Source organism: Petromyzon marinus, chromosome 36 (assembly GCF_048934315.1).
Source record: "Petromyzon marinus isolate PM22_M1 ecotype Great Lakes invasive population chromosome 36, UKy_Petmar_22M1.pri1.0, whole genome shotgun sequence".
Lineage (NCBI taxonomy): Eukaryota > Metazoa > Chordata > Hyperoartia > Petromyzontiformes > Petromyzontidae > Petromyzon > Petromyzon marinus.
Window position 1 is genome coordinate 5,504,247 of NC_133702.1, and position 26,868 is coordinate 5,531,114.

The window sequence follows — 26,868 nt, forward strand, 5'->3', positions numbered from 1 at the left end:
TAATAAATCACTCTTCATTTTCTGGTGCAAGGGAACTTTTGCGGAAGTGGTCAAAGTATTCAGAAGAAGAAAAAAACCCCCGCTCAGAAATAAAGGAGGGAGAACAGGAAAAAAGGAACCACAAAACAAAACACGTCTCTTGCAAAAGCACGAAGCCACGGTAACATCCTCCTCCCTGGGCGAGAATAGAGAGGCAGCAGCAGCAGTAGCAGCGCCGTGTTAGCACGCACGCACCTCGTACGCAGGGGGAGGAGGGGTGGGGTGACCAGGGATCCAGCCAGCTCATGATTACGCCAAAGGGGTGCATTTCCGCACGCACGCTTGCCAAACGTGTCAGCGGCGAGGGCTCTCGGAGGGCAGCTGTATTCTCGCCCGAGTTCTCCGAGTGACAATTCCCCAGCCGCCACTGCTTGGCACTGCCCTGCTGCCGTGGACATGAAGGATATCGCTTTGACGCTGAAAAGGTGAGTCCAACGAAACGCCTTTGAAATGCTGTGCGGGGGTGGGGGGGCTTATTTTATTCGATTATTGTCCCGCCGTGTGTCTCTTTAAGTTTGGCTGCATCAACAAGACGTTTGGTAAATGTTGAGTGAGCGGCACCGCCGATGACAAAGCACCGCGACATTGGATTGTGGATTGTGCTTCTCGCAAAGACGCGCAATCGGCGGAATTTGATCTTACGAACCGGCGCTGTGGTCCAGTATTAGAAAGTTTACCCGGGTCACTGCTCAACATCGATGTTTTCCCCCGGGAGCGCGAAGACATAGCGTGCGGCAGAACGGCGACACCGAAGCTTACACAATTGTGATTTGGAATCACCTCTGATACTTTAATCTTGATTTGAATCTTGATTTGAAGCTTTCGTGACTGCATGAAGCCATACTCTTTGGTTCTTTCGGTGCTGGGATGATGACAACGGAAATTGTGTACTATACACACACACACAATGCATGTTTAAATTACAGTGGCTTCGTCTATTATGAGATGACATGACAAAACGACAAGCTGCAGGGCACAAATTAGCGTGCGAATGTTTTGCTTTGGTATAATCGCGGGTTAAATTTTACTGCTTTGCGTTCCTCTTTTAAAGACGTGAGCATTTGATCATATTTACCGATGTCATTTTAGCGCAATTAAATGCCATTGTGAGTTCACGCAGTATCACTGTGCCGCTTGATTTTTTTCTCTCTCAAAAGAGACAAGGTCTGTATTTGCCCGTACATCTCTTTGTCAATCCACTGCTGGATGAGGGCCTCCCCACAACCCATGCGGGTCATTACTAGTTATCATACTTCACCACGCTGGTCAGTGTGTGTTGGTGAAGGCCGAGAGCATAGACATCGGAGCTCGGTAGAGTACAACAATGGATTTTGTTACACTTGCACTCCGCTCACAATGTTAGCACCGCAGCAGCCTATTGCACCTGATTCAGCTATGGCGGTCGACCATCCGAGTGCTCTGCGTGCTCTTTTTCTGAGATTTTATGAGATTGGGAACATTCCGAATGATTTAATCATCGGCATATATTAACAACAACAAAAACCCCTCAACATTCAACGACAACATTGTGGCATTAAAATAAGTGCATTATAGGCGACGTTTTGGACAATGGCCCTTCTTCATGTGCGATGAAGAGCGAGCGTTGTGGTTTATTTTTCGTTGTAAGGCAGAGTTATGGACGCATGTGTTGGAGTTTGTCAATTGTGGTGTACCACCGCCAATGTAGCACTATCACCACACAATGGGCATATACACGGCACAAAACCACTAGGCTGTACATAGTATTCATATGCAAACCGCATCTCACACTGCTGTATTGTGTCACATAAGTACACCACATTTAGTATTGCAGTCACTACAGTCTACTTTCAATCTCGGAACGATTTTTCCTAGCTTGCTAAAGCACTCACACAATTGTATGGACGCGGTTGGCTTTCCATTGTGTGGTGCTGAGTGCATCGTAAACACGGGGTTTGTGTCATGCAAGCAAATGCTGCACAGTTACTACATCACCACGTGTGGATTTTAATATCAGAATACAAACGCCGTATGCACCTCCTTCCTACGTGTTGCAACATATGATTACAGTTCTTTAAATCAGCTCGTGTACAAGTGCGAGGTGGATTTTACATCACAGGATCATGGGAGATGGCAAATGCTTGGAGGAGCTTTTATCCAGCAGTGGATTGATCATGGCTGATGATGATAATAATGATGATGAATACGTAGCCTGTATAAGTTTTATGGGTTCCCAGGATACCTCTTACTCTACCGTATTTGGTAGTTATGCTTATAAAGTGGTCAGAGAGTAAAATAACAACACGATAACAACAAGATGAGCTTGAATAATTATCCACGAATTTGTGGATAAGAAACAGAGATGGGCAGGCAGGAAGTTTTCCGAAGTGTACGGTGAATTATTTATTTTTATCCTTCATGAGTTCGTGAGTGTCCAGTGGCACAAGAAGGATCTTCTTTTTCAACGGTGAGCCTAGTCACGTGTGACTACACAGAATAAATCTTAAATTTGGGTCTGCACTTAATCTGGTTAAATTCTTGTGCTGAGAATATGAAATATCTGCATGACCCTGGTGTGTGGACAAGTGGCAACTTAAAGGGATCTCAGAAGTAGTTCTACAGTACCTGTTCCACGGGCTGTTCTATAATATGAGCCCTCTCTAGAAATGTGCTGGTAAGAAATGGTTCTCTAGGCTGCTCGGCAATTGGCTGACCAGTACGTTTTGTGTGAACAATTAAGTGGCAGCTGACGGTCGCTTGCATGGATGTACATTGAACTTCTTTCGCGCCGTACGTAGGCAACCGTGGTGTCGGAGGAAGGATAAACGAAACACACCCAAAAAAAGTTCTAAATAAATGAGCTTTCAATCTAGACGCAAAATCGAATAGCGCCGGTGGCTTCCTAATATCGGAAGGAAGAGCGTTCCAGACGGCCGCAGAAGCACACCTGAAAGCGCTCGATGGGGTGACCGTCATCGTTCGATGGCGAGCCGAAAACCGCTTCTGCTGCGAGGATGACCGGAGTTCGCGTGATGCATTCAGCACCACATTCGGTGACTCGAGTGAGCTGGAAGCCGTCGTGAAGAGGGGAGCAGTAGCGGGGGGGGGGTTGGCGAGCTGGTGGTGTCAAAGTGTTTGGCAGGACTCATCACAACGATCCGTTTAGGAGACGCTCTGCTGTGTGCTGGCTGAGACAGCTGTTGTGTACGGCCAAGCTGGCTGGAAATGCTGCGTGCTGTAATGGGGACGGCATGTCCCGGTAGTGTCAGGTCTGCCGATATGAAGGTTACGTGGTGGTTGTTGGACGGAGGATATTCCAATACACACAGTGTTAGGAGTTCCAATTCCAAGTGAAGCTTTTAGACGGGACTTATATGTGACGGCCAGTCTTCCTCTAGCCGCTGTTCAATGCTGCTTCTCCAAAACCTGTATGAATATCCAATTACATTATGGATTGTATACAAATTTTAATAGCTGCAACATTGGAGAATGCACATGCACAGACCTTGGTCATTCCACTTCACGATGAGGACCTCCCCACTCTGTGCAGGTTTCAATGGTTATTTGGCCATACTTCACCATGCTGATCAGTGAAGGTTAATAATGCCAGGGAGCATGAATGTAGGAGTATGGTACAACAATAGATGTTTCGCCGCTACTCTATGCTGCTCACCGCATAGGCCCTTGGGTGAGCCATACATTAACAGTGCCCAAATATTACCACAGCGCAGTGGTGGCGCGTGGCACTAATGGCAGATGCAACAGGGGTGATGGGGGGGGGGCAACCCCCTCCTCGCCACCTCCCACCCCACCCTGAGACCCATAACATTTATATTTATTGACCAAATTTTTTTAATTAAATGTATGTTATTTTTAAGCGTCTGTGTAAGGCCGTATTTAACATTTTGACGTTTTGGGACTGCCCCACCCAGTCTGCGTGGTGTATAATGTGGTCAAGCCGTGTTTGAGGCTGGAGTGATTTATGGACGTGTTCCAGGGTCCAAAAAAGGGGTCACCCAACGTGATGCCTTCGCACCAGGCGGGTGGTGTGGACACAAGGGAGATGTTTTCTCATATCGAGCAAGCAGCTTTGAGATCGTGCAGATCCCCCTCCCCCCCCCCACCTCCGAGGTCAAAAAATGGAGCTCGACATATCGAAGCTGCCTTGCATCAAGTCGGCCTCCCACAGCAGCATTATCTCCGATCAGAAGGAAAGTCGGTTTCATAATGACTACTGACAGACGCACCCCTTCCTTCTCCCACTCTCTTCCCGTTCTTAGAAGTTGGTGAAGTCAAAATGCGAGCCAGTAGGCTTAAGGGCTCCAGAAAGTTACAGCCTCGTGTCAGCATTTACAGAGACGCACCGTGGATTAAAAAAAAAACATCCCATTGGAGGACTCATTGGAAAACACTCTCATAGGGCCCTGTGTGTGCTTCCATGTATGTGTGTGTAAAGATGTGTTGCGAAGATGACACACGAGTATCACTATAACTGTTTGTATACATGTGCGTGTGTGTGTGTGTAATGGGGAGCGGTAGTGTAGCGGTTAGCGCGCTGCGCTATGAACCCGGCGACCCGGGTTCGATTCCTGCTCACGGCCAACACCAGTGACGATTATTCGGACCGGAACTGGGCCTCCTCTAGGTCCATTCAGCCTCAAATTAGTACCTGGTGCGGTGTGTAAACATCGTCACTGGGGAGACAAAGGCGTGGTGCTGGTCACCCACCCGCTCGTGTACCGTCGCTAACAGCACTTTCCCCTACAGTCTGTTAAGGCTATACGGGGGATCTTTACCTTTGTGGGTATGTTCCCGTTTACTTATTTAATTTTTACTATAGTATTGTATTTATATATATGAATATGAAATTGAAGTAGTTCAACATGACAGTGTTGTACATGGCTCATCTTAAAAGCCCTTGACGCAGAAACGATTTTATGACTCGGTAACCGTGGTGGTATTTTTTTTAAACACTTTTCCCTCTGGCTTTCTGGTATGAGTTTTCCAGGGTTGTGTCCGTATTATTGCCCGAAACGATGTCGGAAGCTTCATTCCACGTGTGCTGTGAGCTTCTTGAGGACGTGAAGAGCACCTGAAATCCAAATCGGTTGAATCTAAAATCTCCGACGCGGAACTGAAAAGCTGAAGAAGCTCCCAGTGCGTGGGGCGAAATGTCGGACATCATGTCTAACGGCACGCGATGCAACCAGAAAGCACGCCAGGGCAACCGCGAAAACCTGAGTTTCTCGGCAGGAATCACACGATGTGAAAGCCAATAGGAAGACGATTATAACAAAGCCACGGCACTCTTCAGAGCTGATCTTGACAGTCCATTATCAACTGTGCAACACTTGCAGTGTAGCAGATTACAAAAATAGGTGGCACTGTGTGTATGTGACTGCTTCGGTGCCATGATCTGTGACCACCCTTTTTGAGACCGGGTCTTTATTTTAATGCACGTGACGTTTCCATTGTCACTGCACGGCCGCACAAAGCGTAGGTAGAAATGTGTTTTGGTGAATTAAAGGGACCCAAAGTGTGACTTGCAATATTTGGTCATTGAATTACCCAAAAGCAGTAGCACACACGGTCACCGGAACCACAAAGAGCGCGGAGGTACCCCTTGTCCGTTGTTGTTTAACCGGACAACGCGCGTTGGCATTTTCCTTATTTTTTCACCGTTTAGTTGAGGCTGCCGTCGCAGGCTGTTTACCAACAGCCACATCCTGCAGCCACGGCAGACAATTGGTCCAGAGTGCCCATTCAGCTTGAAAGACAGTTTTGCTGCCACAGGGCTACGCGTTGTTGGCGCCAGCTGAGCCCTCTCTTTGGACATTGGGCCGCAGTGCCAACGCATTGTTTGCCTTGTCAACCGTGACAGCTACGGGAAGGTGCCCCGACCGAGGTTACATTAAGACTCCCATCGAATGAATCCCTGCGACGTCCTACGTGACGTACCGTGGAATTACTGAAGAGAATTAAGAAAGGTCAAGAAGCAGCCCTTCAATTGCTTGCTTGCTCACGCCACTGCTGCCGGTAGGGCCCACACTAGAGGGGGCTCAAGGGAACCCCAACTATTTTGCCTGCTCTTCCACGACGGCCAGACGAGGTGAGAGTACCCACGCTTGACCCCACCACACGCGAGCCTGTCAATCAAATGTGTGTACGTTGAACTTCTTTCGCACCGTACGTAGGCAACCGTGCTAATTGGAGGTGCAGGGAAGGACAACGAACTTAACGCAAAAGGCAGTTCTGAATAAATTAGTTTTCAATCTAGATGATTTAAAAGTGCATAGCTCCAGTGGCTTCCTAATATCGGAAGGAAGAGCGTTCCAGACGGCTGTAGAAGCGCATCTGAAAACACGCGATGGGCTAACCGTCTTTGTTCAAAAGCTATCCAAATGCCACGGTGAGGATGACCGGAGTCTGTGAAATGGATTATTCTGTTTGACGAGAAATCAGCAAGGTGTAGCGGGTGCAGCCACAGCAGTTTTACACCGTAGCACCGTCGATTGTGGCACCATGAGAATGAAGGATGGCAAAGGCGAAAGGAGGCATTCATCCAGCAGTGGATGATAAATGGTTGATGATTTGTGACTGAAAATTCTAAGGCGGGTCTAATATTTCTAGCGTTATTGCAGAATATTCTTCTTCGGTGTTACATGAATGCGCACTTTATGAGAACGCTTATTTTAAATGAGTTATTGACAGCACATTATTGTTATTATTTTTGCCCAACAAATTGCCTTTGCACTATTAAGGCAATAGTCATTGTACTCTGGGTAGATTCACCAATGCTTCTAGAAATGTGGCATTTCCCTACCGATTAATGACCGTAAGAAGTACATGCATATGGAGACCACCTGTTTAAACGGAAACGTATTTAGACTTTTATTTGAACGGTTACGTTATTTGCTGATTTATCTATGCACTCATGACTTCATTCATAATAATACTTTCTGCTATAGCATGAAAGGACCAACAATTAGGTTCCATTGAAATGAATATTGAGTCTACTGTCATATATGTACAGGGTGCTTACATTTTTTTTAAACACTTAAATGGGACTATCGTTTTTTTTATGGGAAAAGAATGGATAATACACTGTAACACGATAACAAATGTAATGTTGATAGCTTCAAAAAGTCAAAGAGTCTCCCACATGTTCGCCATCGTTGGCAACGCGTGGCCTGGAATCTTCTCCAGGTGGTCTCCAGAGCCCAGAGGCAGCAGCACATGTCACGTGGTATTGTTGCAAATTCTCGGTAGTGTTAACATTTTTTTGAAGCACCCTGTATAAGCAGCGGTGGAGTGGTTGGCGCGCTGTGTTACGAACCAGGCCACCGGTTTTGTCTTCCCCCCTGCTACCCACCTTCAACACCCTACAATGACCGTTGTGGTGAAGTATGGTCAAACATCCTCCATGATGTGGCGTGGGGAGGCTTTCATCCATGAGTGGATTGACAATGGGTTTTTCTTTATTCGCAAGAGATATTTGGGGTTCGGCCACTTAATGATCTTGGCAAATGTGTGTCGTGATTGTGATGACCCTCCGCTGCCCAACATAGCCAAACAAATTCAATTCTCACTTGTACAAAGCATTTAACAGGCCGGGTTTTATATCAGTGCACTCTCCGATAAGCTTAAGGGGCCGTCCATAAATGACGTCACGCACCTGGGGGGGGGGGGTCAGACATTTGTGACGATGTGTGACGAGGAGGGGGGGGGGGTGAGAAATGTGACGTCACATAAAAATGCGCAACTTTAAATAAATATAAACAACACGTTCTACTTATATTCTTGGTTCTTTCGGTAAAGTCACGTAGAAGGGAAACAATAAAATAATAAAAATATAAAACAAAATTCTCACGACGTTTCGACTGCAACACAAGCAATCATCATCAGGTGAGAAAATTTTCTTGCTGTGGTTTTCACATCTGATGATGATTGCTTGTGTTGCAGTCGAAACGTTGTGAGAATTTTATTGTTTTATATTTTTATTATGTTATTGTTTCCCTTCTGCGTGAGTTTACCGAAATAACCAAGAATATGAATCCCTGCAGTCACGAAAGCTTTAAATCAAAACGTTCTACTTATTTAAATATATATTTTAAAAATGTTTTCTCGTACAACATCAGAGTGCAGCGCCATATTAAATACGCACTACAATGACAATAGTTTAAAGCGATTTGAAGCATGTTTTAAAAAAATTTTGGGGGGGGGGGCAGAGCTTTGTGACGACATTTTTAAGGTGGGTCTGACATTTTGTGACGCTGTGTGACGAGGGGGGGCGGTGTAAAAAATCGTCCAAAATCGCGTGACGTCATTTACAGACGGCCCCTAAGTACAATTCTCCAAACATATTTCGCGATTAGATACAACATGTCGCTTGAAACTGCATCAAGCCTCTTCAGGACACGGTCCAGAAAGCCAGATCTAAATCCAGGAAGCCAGAATAATGGTACCGTGAGAATAACCATGGGGTTTAAGTTCACTCAGTAAACCTCCACGCTGTAAAAAATATGTAATGTTGGTGGTTTCTATGGACACATATCAGTGGAGGTAATATTCCTACTTTCAGGTCGAACGATCATATAACGCCTGACACAAACCTGTCTGTGCCTGTTTTGGAACAAGGAAGTTCCAGGTGATCCCTGTGCTTCACGCCAGATCTGCCAACGCAGTCAAAGCCCATGCTTGGGTGCCACTGCCAAATGGTGATTGCTTATCTTGGTCTGAGAACCCCACGGTTGACCGAGAGTAAAAACTTTTTTCACCTCCCAGTCCATTTTTAGCTTGGCTCTGAGTGCTCATCTGGCACGGCGTGAATATCGGAGGTGCAAATTTAGCAAAGCAAATTACTACGTCGGACAAACAGCATCTGACGCTCAGGGCCCTGCTGCCGATGCATCCTAGCGTCAATCGAAAGCGTACAAGTAGAATAAAAATACAGGGGTGTCAACATATTTTAAGTCGTTAATTTATTTTCGGTTAGACCGTCTAGATATGACGTCACTCAGTTATGACCATAACCCTCCAGCACCCGACATAGCCAATCGAATGAAGCTCTCACGTGCGCAAATATGTTGATTGATTTGGTTTTTCAGCCAAACGGAAAGGTTGAAAGGCGAACCGTGCAAACCCTGGAGGGAATGGAGGGCTGAGTTGACTTCAAACCTGGATTTTGAACCTCACAACCTTACAATTTCAAGCGACATACTGCCACTCATCCAGTTACATTTTCTTAAAAAAAACATATGCACCTAATCATACTAATTTACAGACTTTGTCAATCCACTGCTGGATGGAGACCTCTTCGCCCATGGGACGATTTGATTACACTGCACTATGCTGGTCAGCGTAGGTGGATGGAGTTGCTGGGTACAGGACCAATTCACTTATCACTCGCCAAGGCCAGGAATCAACCCAGGTCATGGGGTCCATAGGTCAGCGTGTGAACCGCTATGCTGCCGCTGCCCAATATCTACACAGTAGAGAAGTGAGATATGCGGACAGAAGCTTTGAAAGTACGTTTATCGTTGTCATCAGTGCTGTACCATCTTGTACAACTGAAGTATTCTGCAACAATAGTAAAGAATGCCAAACAATGTTTGTGATCAGCCATCTGTTGAACCCTGATAACAAGCACACTCACTGGCAGAATGGTGGCCAGTATTTGGATAGTTTTGGACAACATTAACCCAACATTGGCTCAATGCAATATATTAACTAAGAAAGCAAATTTCTGGAAGGCACCTTTTATGCTTATTCCAGCATGCTGAGGTGGCTGGATGGATTATGTGTGCTTTTAATGTTTGTATTGTAATGCAGCCTGATGGCTCAGCACCAGAGTGAGCATCTTGCAAGCATATCCTGGTTTGGGGTTGACTCAGCCCACCATCATCATCCCTCTGGGAAGGGATTGTTCACTTCCCCACTGTTGACTTCTCCACCATAGGCTCTCCTATCCATGGGGCAGCCATGTGTGTAGACTCACTTCTGCCATAGGAATGTGGAATTCCCACCACTGGCTCAGCGCTCCTAAACGGGAGATGAGCACCGCCTCTCTGTTCAATGGGGGCAGGAAACCGCTGACACTTCGACTTTGAAATAAATGTTGATTCTGATTCTGGATGTATGAATTCGAGCTCTCAGGCAACAACTGTCTTGATTCTGGATTCATTTCCGAGTTCACCCACCCGCGATTAAACCGGCCTTTCAAATACACATCGCGAGTGCATGGTTTTGAAGCAAAAGCTATCTGAGGGATGGGCTTTTCCTGAAGGATGTTTGTATTATTTCTTCGTATTACTCTTGGGGTACGTTATATTCAGTCGATGGTAATGAATAAAAGAATTATAATAATCGCCAGTCTTTTGTCGAACCAATGCCGAATGGGGGTCCCCTCATGACACATCAGTCATGGGGGTTGTTTGACCATACTTCACCATGCTGAGCAGTGTGGGCCAGGTGAAGAAGGGGGACCAGGAGTAGGCTTGCTACCTCTCCCGGTGTGACGTGGACAGTCTGACAATCGACATTTGGTGTCCGGGTGGCAGGAATTGACATGCTCCAGAGATCTGGTACCATTATTGTTGTCCACCTTTCTTTACAGTACACCTGCACAGCTTCGATAGGCCCAATGTCGACTTGCGAGATATGCCCGGGCGATTTTCGTCTGTGGAAAAGGGTGGCAACTCTGTCCACCACACACGACGGGGGTGCAGAAGGGCTTCGGTGTCCCGTGCTGCCCAACTCACGGTGCGCTTTCATTACGTCCAGGGTACGCGCAGGGAAATAATGGCCGGGCTGTACCTCCGCCTCGTCTCCGTGTTCCACCCCAACCCCCCCCTTCTCTAGCAGCGCGTGTCGTGCCGGGGAATTCATCTCAGGTTGAGTCGACCTGGCAAGGACGAGTGTTGAATTGGGCCCAGGCCAGTGGGTTACGGTGTCTGCCAGCAGCAGATACATTTTCCAGGCAACATCGATGATGGCATTCTTGAACACCTCTTTGCCTCACTCTCGATATCTCTGCACTTAAAAAATAAAAATGACAGCCCTTTGTCAATATAACTGCTGGATGAAGTCTTCCCGATGCTGTGTCGGTCATGGGTGTTGTTTGACCGCCCTTCGCCGTGTAGGGTCGGTTGGTGAAGTGGGGGCTAGGACTGGCCCGACTTTCACTCGCCACTGGCAACCGTTGCCGTAAATCGAACTCAGGTCACCAGCTTCCCAGCCACTGCGGCACCGCTCCAACCCCTTCTCGTAACATGATCGACTTCGTCAGGAAAGTCTCGCTGAGTCTCGAGGGTCCTACGTCGGGAAGTTTGGCCAGTTTCATTGTCGTGAGTATTTTACATCCGGGATGACACTGGAGTCTGTGAAGAACGCCATACTTCCCCTCGCTCGGCGGTGTGGGTTGCTGCACCAAGCATTAAGTGGTTAGTGCCCTGCATTGTGAACCCACTGCTTAATAAATAGTTATTCTGAAGCTCGGCCCATAAATTTAAACCCTGCTTGTGGCAATGGCAAGCAGCCAGAGTTCCCCCCCCACCCCCCCCCACTCAAGGATGGAACGATTATTTGCCTTCGGGATTGTTTTTTGTAATTTCATCAAAACGTTGATATCAACACCATGTTTACTAAACCTCCGCCGGGTAGAGGCGGATGCCCCATTCGCTCGCATGCCAATGAGGCTCGGGGATAACGTCGCGGGGCCTGCACGGGGGGGGGGGGACAGCGAGCGCGAGCGTCCACGTGCCGCCAGTGCCCGGCAACGCGATCGCTCCCTCGCACGCGTCCGTGAATGGAAACCACCCTGTGTGTTTTTATATATATATAGCACTTAGAGCGGTTTATATGACACGGTCCAGAACTTCTACCATGTGGCTTAATTGGCCACAGGTAAGCCGGTTGTCTCCGTTTAAAATATATAAGTGGAGAACGAGTTGAACTTTGATACGTAGCGTGCAGCAGCTTATATTCCACGAGTTGGAAAGAAGTGATTAGGTCTTGCTGACCTAGCCCTGCATTTTCACAGTATCGCTTATTTATATTTGGGCTTTAAATTGTTTTTTTTTACGACAACGCAAGAATGTAAATTTCCCAAGATTCATACAGTGAGGGAAAAAAGTATTTGATCCCCTGCTTATTTTGCACGTTTGCCCACTGACAAAGAAATGATCAGTCTATAATTTTAATGGTAGGTTTATTTGAACAGTGAGAGACAGAATAACAACAACAACATCCAGAAAAACGCATGTCAAAAATGTTATAAATTGATTTGCATTGTAATGAGGGAAATAAGTATTTGACCCCCTCTCAATCAGAAAGATTTCTGGCTCCCAGGTGTCTTTTATACAGGTAACGAGCTGAGATTAGGAGCACACTCTTAAAGGGAGTGCTCCTAATCTCAGCTTTTTACCTGTATAAAAGGCACCTGTCCACAGAAGCAATCAATCAGATTCCAAACTCTCCACTATGGCCAAGACCAAAGAGCTCTCCAAGGATGTCAGGGACAAGATTGTAGACCTACACACGGCTGGAATGGGCTACAAGACCATTGCCAAGCAGCTTGGTGAGAAGGTGACAACAGTTGGTGCGATTATTCGCAAATGGAAGAAACACAAAAGAACTGTCAATCTCCCTCGGCCTGGGGCTCCATGCAGATCTCACCTCGTGGAGTTGCAATGATCATGAGAACGGTGAGGAATCAGCCCAGAACTACACGGGAGGATCTTGTCAATGATCTCAAGGCAGCTGGGACCATAGTCACCACGAAAACAATTGGTAACACACTACGCCGTGAAGGACTGAAATCCTGCAGCGCCCGCAAGGTGCCCCTGCTCAAGAAAGCACATATACATGCCCGTCTGAAGTTTGCCAATGAACATCTGAATGATTCAGAGGACAACTGGGTGAAAGTGTTGTGGTCAGATGATACCAAAATGGAACTCTTTGGCATCAACTCAATTTGCCGTGTTTGGAGGAGGAGGAGGAATGCTGCCTATGACCCCAAGAACACCATCCCCACCGTCAAACATGGAGGTGGAAACATTATGCTTTGGGGGTGTTTTTCTGCTAAGGGGACATGACAACTTCACCGCATCAAAGGGACGATGGACAGGGCCATGTACCGTCAAATCTTGGGTGAGAACCTCCTTCCCTCAGCCAGGGCATTGAAGGTGGGTCGTGGATGGATATTCCAGCATGACAATGACCCAAAACACACGGCCAAGGCAACAAAGGAGCGGCTCAAGAAGAAGCACATTAAGATCCTGGAGTGGCCTAGCCAGTCTCCAGACCTTAATCTCATAGAAAATCTGTGGAGGGAACTGAAGGTTCGGTTGCCAAACGTCAGCCTCGAAACCTTAATGACTTGGAAAAGATCTGCAAAGAGGAGTGGGACAAAATCCCTCCTGAGATGTGTGCAAACCTGGTGGCCAACTACAAGAAATGTCTGACCTCTGTGATTGCCAACAAAGGTTTTGCCACCAAGTACTAAGTCATGTTTTGCAGAGGGGGTCAAATACTTATTTCCCTCATTAAAATGCAAATAAATTTATAACATTTTTGACGTGCGTTTTTCTGGATTTTGTTGTTGTTGTTGTTATTCTGTCTCAACACTGTTCAAATAAACCTACCATTAAAATTATAGACTGATAATTTCTTCGTCAGTGGGCAAACGTACAAAATCAGCAGGGGATCAAATACTTTTTTCCCTCACTGTAAGTTGGCTGCAAGTTTGTCAGTTCATAAAGAACAGTTCACAATATACGTTTTATGAGTATCATATAAAAATCCGCGGAATATAAAATGTAATACTCGGGGTGTATGAAATTATTTTGTGAGATTGTATAAATGCTTGAAATTCCATATCCATTATTTTCTAATTCTCAGAAGAATATTAGAAATGGTGTTATAAATACTGAAATGTATTTAAAAATAATTTCATGAATGAGTTTTCATAACTTATTACGCATCAAGTTAACGCAAAAAGTCAAAAAGGTTCCACTCAGATGAGTGTGGGAATCAATTCCTGTTTAAACCCTGATCCAGTTGTGGAAATTCCACATTCCTATGGTGGGTGGGAGTCACTACACAGGGCGACCACTCCGGACTTCCCCCAATGTGGTACGTGCTTACTTTATCTATCCTGGAAGGCAACAATGGCTGAGTCAGCCCCTGAATGGGATTTGAACTCACATCCTTACAATTGTGAGTCAAGTGCCCTGAGTGCTGTGCCACCATCATCATCATCAGCCATGATCTGGGAAAAAGTTGGACGAAGGCCTTTTCAAACCATTGCCCATCTCTCATGGTCTTGCGACGCTTCAATCCACGTGGCATCTGCACTGTCTCATCCGGCCATCAATAATAACATTTCAGCCCTTTGTCACAATCCAATGATGAAGGTCACTCCGTACCTTGTCAGTCATGGGGTTTGTTTGACCATATTTCATCATGCTGGGCAGTGCTGGCTGGTGAAGTGGGCCACTGATCTCACTCGACACTGGTGTTAGCCGTGGGTAGGAATGGAACTCAGGTCATATCACAGTGTGTTAACAAATGCGCCACCACTCCGTCAATGTGACGATTAATTTGTTTACGTTATTTTCTAATGCGATGTTTAATGAAAATTGTAGGATGTTCCTCAACCGTTAAATAACAACGTTGTTTTGTTATTTTGTACCTTGCGCTCAAATCTTTACAATCGAATGCCTTTCAAGGTCATTGTAAAACAAGTTCCCTGATGTCTGTTTACCACCTTTTGACATTTTTTCGTGACTTGTCTGCAGTGTCTTGCATTTTCAGTGTGTTCTGTCTGAAGCCAAACTGTTTGGTAAATATTAGCGTGAGCTGATAAAGCAGTTCTTCCAAGGGCCACCTGGGGAATGTTAGGCGTCTAGTGAAATATTAGGGACTGCGTTGTAGCCATGCAGATGCGCAAATAATAATTTTGAAAAAGAGACTCACCACGTTTACCGTGAACGCTGCCTTGTAAAACAGCAGTTTGGGAATGTGCCGGAAGGGAAAACTAAGTTTTTAATCAGTGGACATTTCCAGCTGTGACCTATGAAATCAGAGACACGCACACTGAGAGGGAAGCTCTGAGGTCCGTGTTTGTGTTGTCGCTGAGCCACTCGGCATCAGGAACAGCAAACACCAACAGATGCAGCAGCAGCAGACAGCCCCGTGCGGTAAGTGGCACATTACGTTGTGATCGTGCTGCTGCTGCTGCTGTGCTTGCAGTGGTGCAAAATAAAGGAAAAAAAAACCTCGAGACATTCGTCAAAAACACTGTGACCTTAAAATAAAAACAAATACAAAAAGTAACTTTTTAGCATAGGCAGAGTTTGACTTCTCTATTTGGGGGTGGGTGGGGGGGTGGTTGCAGAGGTTTGCTTTGTCCCTAGGAATCGCGGGTGCATATAATTTGTTTATTATCTTAATTGTAAACTACTGTAAATAAATTAATAAAGGTGTCCAGTTTTGGAGGGCGTTGTCCCCGCCCTTAAACTCCACCCCCGATATTTGGGTAAGGTTGTGCTATGGAGAAGGGCCATGGCCGCCAATGTCGCCTCTATAACATTGTCTCTCTTAGGGTGTTGTTATTGATTAATGTGCTGGGAGTTTTGTTGTTGTTGTGGAGAATGCAGTTCACACGAGGGAGAAAACGAGATGCTAATTTAAGTTCCTGAAGAAGTCCCCCTCCCCCCCCACGTGAAGCGAAACGTCGGACATTGTGCCAAACAGTACACGGTACAAAGACAAAGATCCCCCGTATAGCCTTCATAGACCGTAGGAGTCAGTGCTGTTAGCGAGCACCTACGAAGGCCGGCACACCATGGGGTGGGTGGCCAGCGCCACGGCCGGTCGCCTTTGTCTGCCTAGCGGTGATCTTTAAACACCACACTAGGTACTTATTTGAGGCTGAGTCGACCTGGGGGAAGCCCAGGAACGGCTCGAACAATCGTCACTTTTGTAGGCCGTGAGCGGGAATCGAAGTCGGGTCGCCGGGCTCGTAGCGCTAACCGCTGTGCTGCCGCTCCCCGGTACACGGTGCAGTACAGCCCTAAGACAACGTCTGAGAGCCGTTACATCATGGTCACCTAAATACCTACCCAGTAGGACTGGCCAAGCAAATGGAACAAAATCTGCAAAGTGTTTCAGGAAGCGTGAGTGCATGCATGCTCGCAATTACCACAAGGGACAGAAAGAGGAAGGCGTGCATCAGGAAACATAAGCAGGCTGGAGATCTCATGTTGACGATTAAGCATAGTATGTGGGCCTGGGCAGGACACATCGCTGGAAGGGACGAGGGATGATTGACAACACTGGTGACAGAGCAGGACCTGAGAGTACAGACACCAGAGAGATGGAGCAATGAACATCAGCTTTATGTTCCGCGGTGGCGAGATGTTCACTACCTCGCCTGGTATGCAGTAGGTCGTGGGTTCGATCTAGACCGTGCCACCTGTATATTTGGAGTTTGCACATTCTCCCTGTGGTCGCGTGGATTTTTCTTTGGGTCCTACGGATTTTCCCTCGACATTTATAAACATGCTTTTAGAGTATTTGGCTAATGTAAATTTCCACGCGATAATCGCCTTCGTTGAGCTATCATTTGTGACCAGGCCGCTTCTGAAACAGAGCTACTTAGCCCAGTAGGCCTTAACGGTAAAATGAAAATAGTTAAATAGTAAAGTGCATGAATGAGTAGGATTGTGAGATCTCAAGACAGTGAAGGATGGCAATGACATGGGAAACCTTCCCCTTACCAATGGGTAAACAATGGCTCGTCATGGGCAATATCAGAAAAGCATGTAATGGATTATTGTGTTGGGCAATTTGCATTATTTAGAGTAAAAAGAAACCTCTACATATTTGCGTGAAGTTTTGGGCTATGGCCCTTCTTCAGAGTGGTGGCCTGAATCTTTGTATTTTGTTAATTTAAAATGAACACGTTTCAATCGTGCAACTCTCTTTTCGAAAATTTGGTTCAGTTTTTAGGGCAATGCAGTGAAAGAGCAATCGCCATCCCCGAGTTAGCCTGTGCTTCCGCTCTCTCTCCGCTTTGAAGAAGGGAATTTACCAGAATGTGAGTGCATTACATATGTTATGAGGTTGTGCTAATGATATTTTTTTATTTATTTTATATATGGGATTGTTGAAGCCAAGATATTGGGGGTGATTTCAGGCGAGCGCTCTCATACAATATGAATGTCCCTCGATGGCATGCCCCACTGAGGACCATTCTATTCTTCTTTGGTTCTTTCGGTAAAGTCACGTAGAATGATAATAAAATAATAAATTGATAAAATAAAATAACACAATAATATTCTCACGACGTTTCGGCCACAACACAAGCGGCTTTCATCAGGTGAAGGGGGCGAGACTGTCTGGTAGGACAGCGCTGGAGGTCCTACCAGACAGTCTCGCCCCCTTCACCTGATGAAGGCCGCTTGTGTTGTGGCCGAAACGTCGTGAGAATATTATTGTGTTATTTTATTTTATCAATTTATTATTTTATTCTCATTCTACGTGACTTTACCGAAAGAACCAAAGAAGATGAATCATTGCAGTCACGAAAGCTTTAAATCGAGACCATTCTATTCTCGCATATGGCTGTGTGCTCAGGAGCTAAATGCCAATGTCGACATTTGCTAGCCACGATGAGAGGGCCTCAGGATAGAGTTTGTGTGGTTTTGATACTCCTCTGCTGAAGGATGGCAGACTGCAGTGGTTTACTGTATGGTCTAATGTTTGGGTTGCATGGCCACAATCGCGCCGTGGATTGTGTCTTTAACTTTCCTTTTCATGAAGGAGCTGTGCGTGTTGGCCTGTTGACGTTCTGATGCCACTGATGGTTCCAGCGGTGTCTTCGAGGAATGTCAAAGCAAGGGAGGTGCGACGTTTGAACTGTGTAAAGGACTGCCATGGTGTATATGCACAAACCAAACAATCTAAACTAATCACCTCCTTCGTAAACTTTTCAGTTGTGAATAATGGCCAATGCCGAAAAATATGTTTGCCCAATAAAACATTTTGGCCCAACTGTCACCTTCACGAGCGTTCGCTTCCATCAGATTACTTTAGCAAACAAAACATTTACGCGCATGTGTCCGTTACGTGAACGACAGAGGCAATCACCAAGGGTCAACGTGTCTCCGCTGTGTATTATTTGTGTCAAGATGCGGATTTGGCTCTTGGGCGTGCGTTTTTTTTTTGGTTTTGCGTCGAAGACAGCGACAGACGAACTCGGCGAGCGGAGAGCTTTTCTTCCTTGAACAAGAGAAAAAACACACCGCTCAACAAAAACGTGTCCCCGTCGCTGCAGCTCCACTTCGCCTGCCTGAGCGACAGTTGCACGAGATGTTTTTTTATTTTTTGCTTTTATTTAGCACGAAGCGTGTCGAGATCTTCCCGTTGTCTTTTGTTGCAATTGCGCGATCGGCGTTGACACGTGAGGAGGCGATGAACCCTTTCACGGAGCCGCCTCTGTTGGCTGCTGATATTAAGAGGAACTTTAGCGTGCAACTTTTACGAATTGACGGACGACGATGCCGTTCTCACGTAATGCGATCAATATTGTGTATTGTGAGAGGAGAGAATTGGTTTTGGTCAGCAAGTCAATTCGTGGTTCCACCCCCATAAACTATTGAAAGGTTTTTTTTTTGCTTGGCGTGCGCACATCTATATGCATCCAAATGTATTTTCGCAAAAGAATGCGTTGCGGTTAGCGCCCCACGCTACGAACCTGGGCGACCGAGTTCGAGTCTCACTCGTGGCTAACACCAGTGACGATTATTTGAACCGGTCCTGGGTCTCGCCTAGGTCGACTCAGCCTCAAATGAGTACTCGGTTTAAAGTTGTAAGCATGGCCACTAGGGGGAAATAGGCGGTCGGACGTGTCTGCTGGCCACCCACCCCCTTGTGTACCGTGCCGTCCTTCATAGGGGCCCGCTAACAGCCCTTGCTCCAACAGCCTGCTAAGGCTACACGGGGGATCTTTGGCTTTGTTTCAACAAAAGCCTCCTTACCTGTACCTCCATTTAATGTATATGTGGGAAGGTTTATTTTTACACCGCACAAATAAGCCACGTGCTCTCAATCTCTTGGCCTTGCAAATAATTGTGTCTGGAATGATGGCATTGAAGGGGTTAATCCTGTGGGCCACAATTAAATCCCTTAAAATCCACCAGTGGCTCTCTGTGGTGCCTTAAGTCGAGAATAATCCCAGGCTACCTGGGCCATCCTTGATTGCCGAAAAAAACCTACCGTGTTGAAAAGTATCCTATTGTAAATTATGTATGAAGAATTCACAGTTAAAGTGCATGTCCTTTTTTATTTAAAGCTTTTGTGAATGCAGGGATTAATATTCTTGGTTCTTTCGGTAAAGTCACGTAGAAGGGAAACAATTAAATACAAATATTTTTTTCTTATTTTATTGTTTCCCTTCTACGTAAATTTTTTATATAATTATTTTATTGTTTCCCTTCTATGTGACTTTACCGAAAGAACCAAGCATACTGTATGCATGTCCTTTGTTAGTATATTTTTTAAAGTCCCATAAGAACGATATGGGCAGTTCCACAATTTCTGACGCATAACTCACGCTCCGTAACTTTGGGTAATCGTTGCGTGAATTGCCAACATTGTTTTACTTGGACATAGTGTCTCCAACCATTTAGGACTGTCATCCGTATATAAACGAAAATAATTTGTCCACCTTTTGTTGTTAATGGGATATTTTTTTTGTAAAATGTCGTACGTACATAGACAAACTGAATATTCACCCACACTGGGATGGTGCTGATTGTGCAGTCAGGTTTGCGTACGCTTCAAACCTATTGTCTCGTTACATAAATCAGGAGACAAATTTTAACACTGTACGCGAATCACATTCAAAATGATATCCCGTCTATTTTTACGAGGATGACTTCAACATTTTGACTGCTGGGTTGATTGATTTGCGAAACTGTCCACATGTGAAGTACTTTCGATGTGCGGATGTTGTGTCATGTTGAGTAATACAAGTTTCGTGGCAGGGGCTGAGATGTCCATCAACACCGGACAGGGTCTGATGGGCCCTTTACGGCAGGGTAGTCCAATGCAAATGTATATCGCCCTCTGCTGAACACTAGCGTGACATGTTTCGGTCACATTGGGGAATCCACACTCTTGTCATGATTTGGGGCTATGAGATGCCTGAGGAATCAATTTCTTCTTTTGCCTAACTTTACTGACTCGGGTCATATTGCTCGTCACGTTTTCTGCCTCGTTTGGTACAGATGTGTGCACTCCGTTAGTCTACATAGAAACAACGTATCATTGGCATGTGCTTTCATTTGCACAAATATTAGCGTTTGGACAGAGCCGTGGCACAGTCGTTAGCGCATGGTGCTCTGAACCCAGTAACCCCGGGTCGACTCCGTTCAACGCCTAATGACAGTGACGAGCGATAAGTGAACTGGTCTTGGGGCCCACCCATCAACACACGCTGGGCAGTGTGGTGAAATATGGTCAAACAGGCACCACTACAACGGCATAGAGAGGATTTAATCCCTTCGTGAAATGATAAAGGGCTATGCATGAATGCAATTGTTTTTTTATGTTCGGTAATCGATTTCCTCATGCGATTATTTGATGTGTGTGCATTGGTCTTAGCAGTTGATCTTAATAAGTGAATTGATGCATTGTGCGTGTGTAATAGACCCCAGAGGAGACCGTATTTGAAAGCATATTGGGAGCATGTATACATGGTGGGGTGACCATTAATGCTGAACAGGTTTCAATGTGTTGCTGCTTAGGATTCATTAAATACATTCGTTGTACCTTGTTCGTATGGTGATCCATTTACAGGTTCCCCACTCAAATAATATTGATATATTATAGGGAGGACATAATAACATTGTTATCAAAGTCGCTACGCGTCTTCCACTAATTTCAGCGCAAGCATTGCATCTTTTAACAACACTCCTGACAGAATTTTGTCCAACATAGCTCTTTGCAATATTCACGGGTTGATCAGAATGTAAGAGGGTCATTAGAAATCAGTATGGTATCTGTACATGGATCGCCCTGTGTAGTTATGAAATTTGCCACTGATCTGTAAAATGCTGTGGCAGGTTTGAGACTCTACTCAGAAGAAACGTGGACTTCCTAATGATATGTTTGAAAAATACCCTGTTGATGTTTTCTAAGTCTTCACGTGTCAACTGAATACTCAGAGCTGAACTGTCATTCACTCGTTTTTGGTAAGCGAATTTACTAAATACAAAGCGATGATTTGGTAAACCGTCATGTGTGTGCATAGCCCATCGACGCCAACGCATGTCCCGTTCCCCCGTCTGGGAACGCGCTGTCACCATCCTAGAATCTCACCCAGAAAGGACGCTGGCGGGCGTACAGAGTGGAGCGACGCAGACGTCCAGAAATAAACCACCTGCTCGTTCCAGACCCCAAACATCGCCGCACCTCCTGGCTTTGACATTCCTCCTCAAAGGCACCGGTGTAACCATCGACCGCTTCAGAACATCAACACGGCTATGCGCACACCTCCCTTCGTGGATGGAAAATGAAAGGCGAGCCACAGGTGCTACGATTGTGGCCAAGCAACACAAACTACAAACTCTATCGTAGACCGCTGCATCCTGCGCTCCGTCAATGGAGGCGAAATGGCAAAACTAAATGAACGTTGGCAGTCAGCGCCTGAACATGCTTCCACGCGCAAGAACAGAACAGCGCATCAATGCTGGTGGTCCCTTTGACGTTTCACTTCATTAGTTCGGTGGTGGGCACGTGAGTGGAAAGCATTAGAGGCTTGCATTCCTGCCTTTGATCGAGAGTCTCGGATTATCGGCACTTGTTAAAAAAAAGAAGAGATGTACCATCCTTTACCAACGTCTTACACGACTTTTTATTATTTAAGTATTAATCCCACGTGTATGCCTTGGTCTCGTTATATATTCTAAACCCATTGTAGCTGGTTTCGTGGAAATCATAGATGCATCTTTGGAGTGTCTGTGTCACTTGTAAAATATCGCATTGCTTTATTATTCTGTGGGGGGTGTTTTAACACAGTTAATTGTAATAGTTGAATAACAGTCACGGCATTCATATTTGTCATCCTTTACTCGGGTAATTTGATGCATACTGTTGCATAATTTGTTTTTATCTGTAGTAATTTTGGTGTCGTAATAATATTCAGCACCCACGATTTATCCACTGCTGGATGAGGGCCTCCCAAGCCCTCCCTCGTGGTCCCGTTCTGCCACGATGCCTGCTAGAAATGTCCACGTGATAAGCCACTTCGTTGGGCGATCATTTGTGGCCAGGTCGCTTCTGAAAAAGAGCTACATAGCTCAGTGGGCCTTACCTGGTAAAATACAATATAGTTTAGATTAGATCCAGCTCGCCGCTGCACGGGAGCTCAGCTCATCGCTGCATCTCTGCGGAATGCGTTGACCATTATCACTGCTAGTGACGTGTCCTGCACTCCTAGCCCACTGGCTTTTGTGAACACTCTATCTATGTATGTTGAACTTATTTTGCACCGCACGTAGCCAACCATGATAATAATCGGAGGTGCGGGGGAAGGACGACCAACTCAAACACACAAAAAAAATCAGTTCTAAACAAATGAGTTTTCAATCTAGATTAAAAAGTTCATAGCTCCAGTGGCTTCCCAATATCAGAAGGAAGAACGTTCCAGACGGCCGTAGAAGCGCATCTGAAAGCGTGTGGTCACATTGACCGTCACCCTATACGGTCTAACGGTATAGGGTGATGGTCGCTCTATATAGCGTACAGGGGGATGACAGTGCCAGTCTTCATTTAGCAATTGGCTTAGGTATACGTAATCTATCATGTTTATTATAATTGTGCCCCTCCAGAATGTATATATATATTATGGTTCACTGAAAGCGTACCATGTCTTTTGTTTTGCTCACATTTATCTTCAGCCCACGTTGCAGCCTTCTGTTGTTGAGTTCTTCAATCGTTTACCACATACGTGCTGTGAATTAGACTAGAAACGAGACCAAATTAATGGTAACTACAATACGGTAATTCCTGGCTTTGGTAGACTGTGAACAGGCGTTCGATTTAGTGTAAATGTATGCCGTCGTTGAGACTTTCTTAAGCCAGGGCCTCGAATGTACATATTAAAACAGTCAAAACTGCTTAGAAATAAATAAATAAATAGATGCTTCTTTGTTACGTGGAAAGTCCCATCAAGCAACAGTCACTCAGCTGGTGTGCAAGTGAGATCTGCAGGGCATCATGATCACAGAACAACAACAACAGCTTGAGTCATACGGAGGAGCGTGAGAGGGAACAAAAAAGCAGAACACGTTACACGTCAGAGGTGCGGGAAAAAAAAAGAGTGCTTAAAGGACAACAACTATAATAAAGTGATAATAATAATAAACAACAGGCGTGCTGTACCAAAAAGATCGACCACCTTACCCTTCCGATTGAAATGAACACAAAATAAATCAGAAGAGGAGCCAGGCAAGGCTCTCTCACCGAGGTTATTCTCAGAGAGGGGTAGGGGGCATTTGACTACACGACCTGCACATTGCTTGGAGATGATATACCGGCGTAAACAAAACATAGAGATAATATAACATTGCCAGGGACGTCCTGAAACAAAATAAACATTCGTGAGACTCGTTGAGGCTGTCGTGTGTATACGAGCGTAGTCATTAAACACATTGGCTGTCGCGACCAATATTATTCATAATAAAGGTTTTTTTTGGGGTTAGGTCGCGTGAGTATAAATGTGTCGTAACTCTCCACCACCCGACACAGCCAATGAGTAAGGCATTTGTCACGTAAACAAAACGTGCCAATTCGTTACTACTTCAGCCCACCGGTGTGTTGGAGAGTAAATCCACAACATTTACAATTTGAGTAGTGCGAAGTTTCGCGTGTAATAACATCCAGCATCATCGAACAATTTGCCAGAATATGAGCGTAGTCATAACGACGATGTCAGCGATGGCCACACGCAGTCATTATACAACCACCCGATGAGAAACTGCTGCCGTACTGATTTGCAGTTAAAATCAGAGGCTCATTCCTGAACAGTGGAAACGTTGGAAAATGTCCTCGGAACGCACTTTCAGAAGGTACTGTATGGTGTGAGTTGGTGAATCTTCATTCGCATTTTCGTGCGCGTTTGAGTTCCCTATTAATGGGTGCCGCTTAAGTGAGCAGCAGATAAGCAAAACGGCAGTCTGTTCACAGACATGGGGTCAGTCATTGTACAAGGAAATTGAGTTTTCAGGCCCATACGGCGCACAGCCGTTTCAATACGGGCAACATTTTTTGTTTGTGTCTATTTCTATGTTGTTCTCCCTTGTGATGAGACTTTATAGGATGAACGTTGACATTTATAAGGGGCACGGGGTGACCAGTAAGGTCTGAATTGGTCTGTAATGAGGTAGGCACTGATAAGAGGTTGACGGGTTTGCTCATGACAAACACCTCTTCACACATTCCTAGGAAAATACCGATTCCATTTGTTCTTCTGTTACAGCAGGAAATTACGGAGAGTTGCTCCACTGTCTCTTTCCTCCGCGCTTGCCGTACATTTTTTTTCAACGGGAAATTTCTGCCGCTTGCAACAACAGCAGCAACAACGGGTGAAAAACGCACGAAGGCAGTGCCGTTGGAATATACGAAATCTACACACGTGCACCACTTTCAGTGCACAGTTTTCAACGCCTCAAGCGCGGCCGGCGCCGCTTGTCTGTTTACTCGAAGGCCAAACTCATCAAATATAAAATGGACCGACTTCACTCAACACGTACACGTGAACAAACCATACCTGTCAACCCCTTATCAGTGCCCTACCTTGTTACAGACCAATTCTGACCTTTATTGGTCACACCCCGTGCATTTAAAAATCTCAGCGTTCATCCTACAAAGTTCTATCGCAAGGGAGAAACACAAACAAATAGACCACACGACTTCGATTCCCGCTCACGGCAAACACCGGTGACGATTATTTGAACCGGTCCTTGGCCTTCCCTAGGTCGACTCAGCCTCAAATGAGTAGCTTAGCATTGTGTGTAAACATCGCCACTCGGGAGATAAAGGCGGTCGGGCCTGGTGCTGGCCACCCACCCCCTCGTGTACCGTTCCAGCCTTCATCAGTGCTCGCTAATAGCACTTGCCCCAGCAGTCTGTTAAGGCTACACGAGGGAATATCTGTCTTTATGTGTGTATTTATTCACATGCATTGGCGGCTCTTGAAAATTTCACAAAAATGTGGCTCTTCTTGTTATTTTTGCTGACCCCCTTCCCTGACCTTGACATTCTGCCGAGAACCCGCCTCTCTCGAAGATGAGCTGCGTTCAGCGTCCACGTCTCTTTTTGCCCACCAGTGTCTCTTCCTGCGATGTTTACGTCCTATGAAGAAGGGCCATTGCCCGAAACGTCACCCAATTATGTAAATTTGCATCTCGGCAAGCTCGTGCCGGTTGTGCGTGAGTATTTTGCGGGCTCTCGGTTAGCATCACCAACTCTGAAAACTGTCAAGTTCCTTTAGCCAGTAAACTTCCTCACGAATATACAGAAACGTTACACAGCCCATCGCTCGCAACTGTCTGATTGTGTCACCTTCCGCTGGTTCTAAATGCTGCTGACGGCTCTCGTAACGTGCACGATTTGTGTTGGATTTGCACTGTTCTACTGTGAGATAATACCCCGGCTATTTTTTGCATTAATTATGAGTGTATTCCACAGCACCGTAACATTTGTAAGTGTACGAATAATTGATATACCCTTTGTCAATCCACTGGAGGATGAATGCCTCCCTACGTATTGGTTGATCGACCACGCTTCACCATGCTGATCAGTGTGGGTTGGTGAAGGGGGTGCCGAGGACCGGTTCTGGTATCGCAGCCGTTGCTGATGTTAAGTGTGCCCAGGAATTGATCTCAGGTCGCCTAGTTGGTAACGGTGTGCGTGCTAACCACTGTGCCACCATTCCACTCCATATTTGTATTGGGTTACCCGTAAATAAGCGTACTGAAATGCCGATGATTCGTAACTGTTATCGTTGGAGCTGCTGGTAGGCAATGGTTAGCACTCTGGACTTGTGATCCAGAGGTCGCCGGTTCGATTCCACCTTCCGGCGCGACAGTTGAAACAATGGGGCAAGTTTCTCAACAGCGGCGCGAATGGGTTTTTTCGACAGTTAGGCGATTGGCAGGGTGGCGCGTGGTGGGGTGAAGTGTGGGTACGGCCCACGTCCGGCCAACGTGGAAGCGTTCGCACCTCCGACTAGCACGGGTGGCTGCGAACGGCGCGAACGCAGGGTCAACGTGCAAGCGTTGACCCGGGGCTCTCCCAGAGTTTGCTCGAGAGCGGCGGATGTCGTCCCGCCAGCAAGCGGTGCGAGCGGGCGATGGCGAGGCGCTGCACCTCCACCTGTATTGTGGCTGCTGTCGCAAGCCAGGCACTTCCTGCAAATGAGACTCATCCTTGGCACCGTTCGAGTTCTCACCTGGTTACATAATTAAGCTTGACTTGATAGGGGAGACAAAGACGGCCGGGACGTGGTGCCAGCCACCGACCCCCCCCCCCCCACCTCGTTGTGCCATGCCGGCCTTAATAGGTGCTCACAAACAGCACTTTCCCCAACAGTTGAGTAAGGCTACACTGGGGGGGGGATCTTTGTATGTGTACCTCTAAACATTTCACCTAACGCACTTCTGGTTAGCACGGTTGGCTATGTACGGTGCGAAGGAAGTTGAACATTCAAACATCACACTTAAGCATTTCCGTGAGCCGCTGTGAAACGCTGACAACGGCAAACTCTAATGGATGCGCCAT

The 26,868-nt window shown here is 46.1% G+C and overlaps 1 protein-coding gene across 1 annotated transcript in view; it reads left to right on the top strand.

Moving 5' to 3' along the window:
* The window catches only part of LOC116949372 (transcription factor EC-like), a 79,898-nt gene continuing 53,030 nt past the window's right edge, over positions 1-26,868 (top strand). The window contains exon 1 of the mRNA XM_076072060.1: positions 1-464. Within this exon, the coding sequence (XP_075928175.1) occupies positions 436-464 (29 nt within the window). The 5' untranslated portion in view covers positions 1-435. The remainder of the gene's footprint in view (positions 465-26,868) is intronic.